This window comes from Candoia aspera, chromosome 2 (genome assembly GCF_035149785.1).
Source record: "Candoia aspera isolate rCanAsp1 chromosome 2, rCanAsp1.hap2, whole genome shotgun sequence".
NCBI classification, from domain to species: domain Eukaryota; kingdom Metazoa; phylum Chordata; class Lepidosauria; order Squamata; family Boidae; genus Candoia; species Candoia aspera.
This window is the reverse complement of record NC_086154.1, coordinates 97,829,505-97,838,833: the sequence shown is the minus strand read 5'-3', so window position 1 is coordinate 97,838,833 and position 9,329 is coordinate 97,829,505. Positions and strand designations below refer to the sequence as shown.

At 46.7% G+C, this 9,329-nt stretch overlaps 1 protein-coding gene across 1 annotated transcript; it reads right to left on the bottom strand.

Annotated features, from left to right (window-relative positions):
- Nucleotides 1–498: 498 nt before the first annotated feature.
- LOC134489694 (CCN family member 1-like) lies at nt 499–8,657 on the bottom strand. Its single transcript, XM_063292513.1, has 5 exons — nt 8,466–8,657; nt 7,430–7,643; nt 5,018–5,344; nt 2,080–2,285; nt 499–1,576 (listed from the first exon to the last, which is right to left on the bottom strand). The coding sequence occupies exons 1-5, from the start codon at nt 8,514–8,516 to the stop codon at nt 1,268–1,270; spliced, it is 1,107 nt and encodes a 368-aa protein (XP_063148583.1). The 5' UTR covers nt 8,517–8,657; the 3' UTR covers nt 499–1,267.
- Between the last annotated feature and the right edge of the window lie 672 nt (nt 8,658–9,329).

Genomic DNA, 9,329 nt, shown 5'->3' with positions numbered 1-9,329 from the left:
GCTGGAGAATGGAGGGTATCCCAGATGCTGCTTTTTATAAATCTCTGCTGCTGCAGCCCAAAACACACAATTCTTTTGTGCAACTATCATCTTTGGACAAACTTTTTAAACTTGCTCAGCAGAGGTTAAAGTGGGAAGAGTACACATAAGGAACAACTCTTCTTTCAACTCCACTTTAAGCTATTTAAAAACATCTGTTTATTCTGCCCATAAAGTACTTCCATTTTTCCTCTATTCGAAACCTCTCTCCATGAATGTGAAGCTTAAAAGCTAGGCTGGCAACAACGGTCTGGTAACCTAATGGAGCGCAAACGAGAGAAAGAAAAACTAGAGAAAGAGATTGGAGGCAGACCGTGGAGGTGTAGTGTCCTTATGCAGATTTCCCTTCCTGCTGGGTCATTGGATGTGGCTCCTTCCGGGAAACATCTTGCCATTAGGGGGCACTGTGTGCAGGCAGTAAGGCAGCCTTTGGATGTAAAGGTGGGCAAACTAGCAAGCAAGTTTCAAACTGAAGGAGGGGGAAGCAAATAGAGGAGTAGAAGTGAACAATGTTGATAAGGGAGAGGAAGATCCAGCTAGCCTTTCTTTCTGGCCACTTGGTCAGAAAAATCACAGGAGGGTTGGGGGTGGGGGGAATACATACTTCGTTGTCTGAACTTTGTCTCACGTCTCCTTCTAATTCCTTATTCATTAGGCTGCTTTCAGGTGGTATTGCCAGATCCCAAACTCATCATCAGAATTATAGCTCTTTTGAGAAACAACAACTTACTCCAGTATAGTTGCTCCTTATCTAACTTAAAATGTACTATGTTTTTTTTCCACGTTCTGGGATCTTGAAGTGTCAAAACTGCCCATGTTGGGATTTGGCAACCTGAACCAGAGCCCTCCAGCTACCAATAGTGCATAACGCTGTGCTGCTTCTTCTTTTCCAGCATGAAGGCCGTGGAATTCAAAAAATCAGAAGTCTTTGTTTGAGTCTTCCACTGGTACAGTAAGGCTCAGTTCCAGCCTGAGCCTGGCTGGACTGAATAGTCTGTTCCCAGGCACTGGATATCCATACTCCCAACATAGCCCAATGCATTCTCCAAATACTGAAGGGTTAGGCCATTTCCAAATGCCATATTGTCTTCCGGATTTGCATTCGGAGGAGCAGAGCAACTACAGCATGCCTTAGCTTCACGGATCAAGCTGGGGGCCTTGGTGATCCAAAGTAATTGGGAAGATCTGTCAGCTCACCAGCCACCAGCAGAGAACTCGGCATGCTCTATCATTCCAGGAATTTGTGAATGTCCCCATTCAGCTGATACTGGGGGCCCATAGCATCTTCACTCAGCAGTGGGCAGTGAGCTGCCCCACACTGGCAAGTATGGATCATCATGACATTCTTGGTAAAAGTGCTTCCATCAGAACAACGGAAGGGTACGTTTAGCGTACGAGTACGCAGGGGTACACAGCAGCGGCCATCCAGGCAGGCCCCACAGAAATTTGGCTGGTAACGGCGTGGGCTCTTGCAACCAGCATAACTGAATCTCACTGGCTCTTGCACTTTGTGTGTCCTCAGACAATTCTTGCCTTTCTAAAAAAAATGGAAAGGAAAGCCTTTAATGCTACACATATAGTCGTCCCTGGGCCCCAGGGTGCTATGAATTAGTACAGCTTTCCTCAGTGTGGTGTACTGGGACAACCCGGCCTAAACGTCCCACTAGCATGGGCAGTAGAATTCTGGAGTTGTTGTCCCAAATATCCCTGGAGAAGATCAAGCCATAGAACACTTAATTAGGGTGACCAAAGCGAGAACCACAGATCAGCATGTAGTTAGGGAACGCTGACTCCTTTCCATACATTAGACACCTCATCCCTTACCCAGAATCTCTCCAATACCTGGCTGCAAGAAACCCACACTTGTTTATTTCGTAATACCTACGCGCCCATTCTGATTTCCAGAAACTGGGCTCTAACTGTAAGCCTCTCTTCCCCGTTTGGACTGCGGCTCCTGTCAGCTCCACACAGCATGGTCTGTGGTTAGGCTCAATGGGGAAGGCTGCCGTAACCAACATTCTTTGGGTTCTGCAATCTCACCTTCAGCTTCAAAAAATCAGGCTGCCCACAGGGCCTGATCTGACACAACCGGGTTTCTTTGATCAGCTTGCATTGGGGATTGTTGCTGTTGATGCGGGTGGAGATGCCAAAACCGCAGCTGTTAGAGCACGGTGACCAGTGTGTGGTCTGAGCCAAGCATTTGTGCTCCTGCTTTGTAACCTGATCCCGGAAGAATGGTCTCCACCCTGGGGAGAGAGGGAAAGCCTCATTACTTCACTGTCCCAAGGACCCCCAGGGTGTGATGAGCAAAACCACATCCCAGCAACTGCACATGACTGCAAGCAACAAGATGCTGTTGATGGACCAGCAGTGGGCAGCCATTAGCGCGCCGCTGGTGCGTGGCTCAGAGGCCGGGCACTTTCTGAAACAGAGCGTTGAATTATTTAGATGCTCAGATTTATCCAGCAATGCTCTTCTTATGCTGAGAAGAGCCTCTGTGGCAGTCCTGCTATTCAAAATGGGAATTGCATGAAGTGGTCAAAGCAAACCATGTACCATGGAGGAAATATAGAAAAGATGGTTATAGCAGGGAAAACCAAAGGAAGAGGAAGAAAGAGAATAAATATGAGCTGTGAGGTTTAGATACCAACTTTGCTGTGTTTGAAACTTTGGTGACTGAGCAATGTATCAAGTCAGCAGGGCCCACCTGGTATCTGCAGAACACGCCTTCCTCTCCCTCACCCGTGTAAGGTTAAGATCATCTGAGGACATTCCTTGCCTCCATTTTGCCATGGAAAGTTAAACAAGAGGCAGGGCTGTCTCTCACAGCCATGTGGTTTCCTCCTGTCCTTGAAGCTCTATTGACATAAATTGTGCTGCCCTACCACCTATCTTTACCATGCCTCGGCAACAAGGATGGGCAGTGTTGCTGCCCTCACACAACTTTTAACGCAGGGTAGTTTCAGGGCAGTGATTGGTGGATTCCTTGCCAGCCTTTCCAGAAGGAAAACTGGCCACCAATCAATATCCTGAACATGTGGCTAGGTGGGGCTGATAAATCAAGCCTTAATTTTTATCATTTACTGTACTACGTGCTTCTTCTGACAGACCTGTCAAACTTGCCAGAGATCCACAATCCTCTGAAAAACCTGCAATGATCCAAATAGCCTCTAGATGGCAGCATCTATAAAACCATTTCATAGTCCTGTCATAGAAAATATATCTACCTCAAACAATCTGTGCCCTCTTCACCCAAAAAGTCTGCCAGAGAGATCAGAAGAGCTCACTGGACATGCAGACACCTGAACCAGAAAGATCTCAATGCTACCATTTAACAATATAACAATATATGCTACCAATTGTTAGATTGTTTGTCTCTAGATCTTCTTTTTTTATTTTCTTCCTCTGAAGCCAATTTCCCCTGCATATCATTTTTGATCAGGCAAAGCACCTTTTCTCCCTCCCACCTCCCATTCCTTGAGGGCATGTTTGTCTCTTAGCCTTTTCCTATTTTACAATCTTCCCAGCACACACACACAACACACACACACACACACACAGAGTACATTCATACCAAATAGCAAGATCCCTGGCTGACAGATCTATCAGTCTCCTGGGAGTCTGATATTCCAATATAAAGATAAAAAGACCAGGTTGCAGCCAAATACTCATGGAGGCACAGTGCCCAACAACTGGATGGGGAGAGGTGTTCCTGCAGCAGACTTGCTGGGCCAATTGGAATTGAGCAGAGAGTGTCCCTGACCATGTCATCCCCAGGCAAGTCTGCATGGGAAGTTTTGCTTTGGGAGAGGAAACTCTACTTCCAAACTGAACAACAAAGGGTGGGTCTGGGCTGCCTCAGTAGTGGGCTGGGGATGAGATGGAGGCAATGCCAAGAGGACATGTCCCACAAATACAGTCAACCATCTTTGTGCTGTGGCAAGCAGGATGTGAGAATGAACCCACAGAATTATCTTACAATCCCCTTGCAATCATCTGAGAACTTGAGGAGTACAGTTGCCCTATGGAAATCAGGTGCAAACACCTCACATGGATGCAGTGCTTTCTGACCTCACCCTCACTCATGTTTAGTAGAAATAGCAGCTGGAAACCAAAGCAAATGCAAATGAAGAATCACATTTCGTGACCTCGAGGAGCATCAGATTTAGATCACCGAAGGGCAACAGGCTACTGCCATTCTTACCCTTATTTTTGTTTAGTGTCCCCACCCTACTTAGAATCAGCTCCCAGCACAGGGCTAGCTTTTCATCTCTTGCTGTTGGAACAAAACTGTTTTTAAGCTCAGCTGGTTATATTCTATGCACATCTTCTCAAAGCACAAATTTTTTGAAAGTGCACAGATACAACAAAAACAGAGGAATCGCAAGACTCAGCCGCAACCAGAAAATTTAATGGACAAGTTTAGGAGGCCGCCTTTGGCCAAAACCTGGCAGCAGGAATCCTTATACTAATTTCACATTCAGTCACATTATCATTACATTGCTGTGGTTTTCCATGTATCACCCCTGAAAACCTAAATCTGAGTAAGACATAGGCCTAAAAAGTCCTACTACAGTTAGACATTATGAATTAGGTATCCCCAAAAACTACTATAAGAAAAGTAAGCTTGTTCTGAAGCAGTAACACCATGCAAATAGCCTGTGACATTCCAGCCTTAAAAAGTTGATGACTAATGGATATTCTGGTTAGGTACACTGCACTGGTTGTTCCTTCAAGAGAATATCCCTGACAGATGCAACTTTGTGGCTTATAGCTACCCCTCTCTAGATCTTTGAAACAATTATAAATTGCAAAGTCCTCTCTCCCTATGATTCCTTTCCAACTTTACCGAGATTAATATTTCTTTCAGTTGAACACTAGAAGTGCTTAGAGCCCCTAACTGAACTCACCCACTTATACTGGTGGGGCTTGAATTACACCCTACACTTTGCCAAGTCTCTCCCTTCTGCTCACTCACCTGGCAGGTTTTTCCAGTGCCCACCTTTGCCCACATGGATGAGTTCATTGCTACTGGCATCTCCATTTAAGTTGTACTCAAAGGTGACACCTCCATACTTCTTGGGTCCTTTACTACAAACAAACTTCTTGCAGCATTGACCAGGTACTTTAAGGAGCCGGGGACTGGGACAGCCTAGTGAGGCCAGAGGCAGCTCCAGTGGGCAGAGTGGCTGGCAACCCACCGCCCCATCAAGGCAAGTGCACTGATGTTTGCAGCTAGGCTGAAAATTCTCTCCATTTTGGTAGATACGGCCGTTGTATTCGCAGGTCCGACCTTCTTGCTTTGCTAAGGAAGGGAAAAAAAAATGTCATTCCAATTTACTAGTTGTGTGTTTAAAGGCATAATCATATATAACTTACACATTTATAAGAAAGGATCCTGCTAGAAGCTACAGATCATATGAGCTACAAGGTATAGTGTCGGGGCAAACTACCACTATCATGCCACCCAAGATCCCTTACCAGATAGTTTTTTATTAATCAATTTTCAAACAAGCATACATAAGGTCCTTTGAAATAACTGCAAAAGGAAGTCTTAATCATTCTGAACTTCAGCACAAAATCCTCCCAGCCTATATCTAATTAGGATTTGACCTTTATGGTAACCAAAGAGCACTGATTGCACAACAGATCTCAAAAAATACCAAGGTATTGAGAAGACTTCAAGGTCACTTCCCACTGGTCTGCTCTAATATACAACTTCGGTTCAAGCTGGGAGTGGTCCTCATCAAAACATAACCCAAAGCCTCAGAGTTAGATTATGCAGAAGTGAAAAACTCAGCAAGCCCATTGGCTACCAGCATCAGAAGTGAGAGAAAAATATTTATCTGGAGAACCGGGTTTTTAGGGGCCATGTCAACAAGAGGCGAGTGTTCTGAGCTTTAAATAGACATGTGAAAACAGGATGTGAAAAGCACACATAGGCTAGGATCAGGTTGCAGTGGCTTGGGACAGGGCTGCAGGGCCTTCTGCTAGAGGGTCTGGCAAGAAGAATTCTAGCATAAAAGGATGTCTTCTCCTTCTTACTCTGCAACTATTTGTCTTCTTTTTACTTGTTCTTTATGTGCTTATAAGCTTTCACTTATTCGTTATATATTTTTCCATTGTGTGTATCAACTTATGGGCTTCCCTAAATTATCTAGATCACCTGGAGGACACAGTTATTAAAGCAAGTCTGCTCATACGTGTACATCCTAGCTACGGAAATACCTTGTGACAAAATTTCATCGGCTCTGCCTGCTAAGGAGCAAACCTCCTTCAGTTATTTCATCTGGTTTTCTGAGTGCATTCTTTCTCACTTCCATTTTCACTTCTGCATGCTTATCAACCAAAAATGTCTCTTATCTCAGATCTCTGGATTTACATCATTGCCCCCATCTCTTTGTCTACTTCTCTACTATTGAACACAGAAGTTACTAGGCGCTATCAAGGTGCCATACTTGCCAGCAATCTGGAAGAAGCTGGGATAAGACACTGTGTTTTTGAAACTTGCACCAGTTATCTGCATCAGCTCTGAATGGTCTCCCTATCTTCAATAACTCCCCTAACTTCTCTGAAAAATACCACTGGGGTATGGAGACCAGTTCAACTCTGATTTATATGCCAATGACCCAGATGAACAAAACTGCCTTCTGTTAAACCACTGGACCATCTAGCCAAAACTGTCTACACAGACTGACGGGCAGTGGTTCTCCAAGCCTTCTGCCAGTGGCCCACCCTACTGGAGACAGTGTATCAGCTACCTCCTGTGACCTTTTGCATGCAAAGATTGTGCCCTACCAAATCTGCCACAAAACAATGAATGACTGCATCTTTCTAGGGCAGGTGGATCTGGAACCATTCCCTGCTTCCCATATAAAATGCTGCTGCCTTGTGAAGCTAATATGGCAATTTATCTGCTGTTCAGTACCTCAACCACTTTTCAGTGCTTCATCACCTGGGAACTTCACTGGGGTGAATACAATGTTATGAACCAGAATCATTTATAGCTTCACTGCAAATTCTTAATTATTGACATATTGTAATAGGACAAACATGCAGAAGTCCCTTTATAAACGCTTACAAAATTGTTTTAAAGGAGGAATTTGATGTTTTTTTTAATTTGCTAAAAATAACCCACTGATACTTCTCTCCATTTTCAGCAGTAGACTTCTAGAAATACAACAGTGGAACTCCAACCTTGCATCATTCAGACATGCTTTGGGATGACAACTTCCAGACCCCTCTTCAAGCATGGCACTGTCCATGATGGCTGGGAACGGAGGAAACTGTAATCCATCCCATCTAGAGGCACCAGATTAGGAAGGGCTCCTCCAGCTCCGGTTATATGCTTGCTAAGGACATAGCATTGTAGAGACTCTGCACCTCTTACCCCAACAGATGCCCCGATTCGCTAAGGGGTCAGCCCCAAAATTGCACTCCAGGCCTTTATGAGGATCGCAGGGCGACAACTTGTCACAGTCCTCGTTGAGCTGGCGGGCGCACACTTGGCAGCAGCCACAATCGTCCAAAACCAAGCTGACGCCGGGGGGGCAGCGAAGGGGTCTCGTGGCGCAGCGGCATGGGGAAGGGCAGCGGCACGCGACCTGCACAAGAGAGACAGCGGCCCGGAACGGCAGTTCTTTCGGCCGCCCTCGGGGAAGCCGTCCAACTAACCAACCACCAACCTCCAGTTCGGAACAGAAGCACGAAGCCCCTTCCTGTGCTTGACTCTTCAGGAGCGAATGGTTTCGCCTTTCCGCCCGTTGCTTCTCCCCCCCCCCCACACACTTTAAAGGCGACACCGAAATGGTTTCCTAGATGGCGCTGCGTGCCGTGCAGACCTGGCATTCTCTCCCCACCGCCTCCAACCGTCCCAAGCTCTCCATCCCACCGACCTCGCAGGAATAAAATTCCTGAGACGATCAGAGAGTCCGCCGCGGAGACCCCGGAGGCCAAGCGACCAGCAGCTATGGGTGGGAATCGCTAGAGCCGGAAAATGAAACCGCTCCGAACCCTCGAGGGGGCGGTTCTATTCCTGAACTTGCCCGGCCTGGAGCTGCCGGATTTAGACAGGCGGCAAGGTTTGGCCGGGTCCCCTCCTGGGGTATTACGAAGCATCCAGAAAGTGCCCGGACGCCAAGCCGAATTCGGTGGCCAGATGAAGCCGGAACACGAATAGACGTACAGCCATCCCGTCACCTGGTTGTAACCCTAACCCTAATCCCCCGGCTGGGAAAGTCAGCGCTGGGGGCTAAGCAGGCTAGAAGCTGCTATTGGGAGTTCGGGGAGAATTTGATCCAACTCCATCATGGTTTCTGCTGATTGACGGCAAGTCACTGCTTGCTGTCATGTTGTCAATAACGTCGCACCCCCAATTCACTTATCGAAGCAGAGGAAAAAGGGCTCGTCTAGCTAGGACTACTCACCAGAGAGAAACACAGCAGGAAAGCAACGCGGGTCAGGGCAGCCAGTCTCATTACCGTTCGATGAGAAAAGACGCTAGGAAGGGGGGCGACTATTGCTGAAGGAGAGAAACAAAAACACCAGGGAAGCGAACTCCCGAGGGATCGGGATGAGACAGAATTGAGAGTTGCTCCAAAATTGTCTCCCGGATTCCTTGTCTCAAGACAGTGGCACACCCGCTTTTGCGCAACTTTCAGTACCTACAAAGCTATTCCGTTCTTTCTGTATTTATATTTTCCCCGGGTCCCTCCCACCTACCGGGCTGGGAGCCAATAGGAACCTCCTGTCGGCCAATGGCAACGGTGGCGCACTTCCAAACATTCCAGGGGAGGGACTTTGGAAAGGTAGGAGGGGCCGCATGAATAGAGTCATTCATAAAATTAGAAGGCCAGTGCATTCCGAGGCGATGTGAGCTTAGCCTCGCGCGGGGCAGGATGTTCCGCTAGCAGAGAAGCGCTTTTTATGCAGACTGTTGGATAAGGTTCTTACTCCCATGGGGCACATCGCTGCATAGGCAACCCAGTGTGAGGAGCAGCCACAAACATTCCTGACATGCAAAAAAACAAATTAGGCAGAAGAAAAACATCATGGAAGAAGGAAAATAAACGGAAGGAGGCCAATATTCCCTTTACCAGAGCGAACCTCTGTTCTGACTCGAAGGTAGATCAAAGGCTCACGGAACCGGGGACATCAAATGCTTGAGATTACTATGGAGAATCCGAATGTGACTACGCCTGTGATATTCTTTGCAGTTTTTGTGAGAGTGCACAAGTCTGAAGTCAGACTGAATTTATACTACTGAATCTGGCTTGATCTTATGCTGTTAA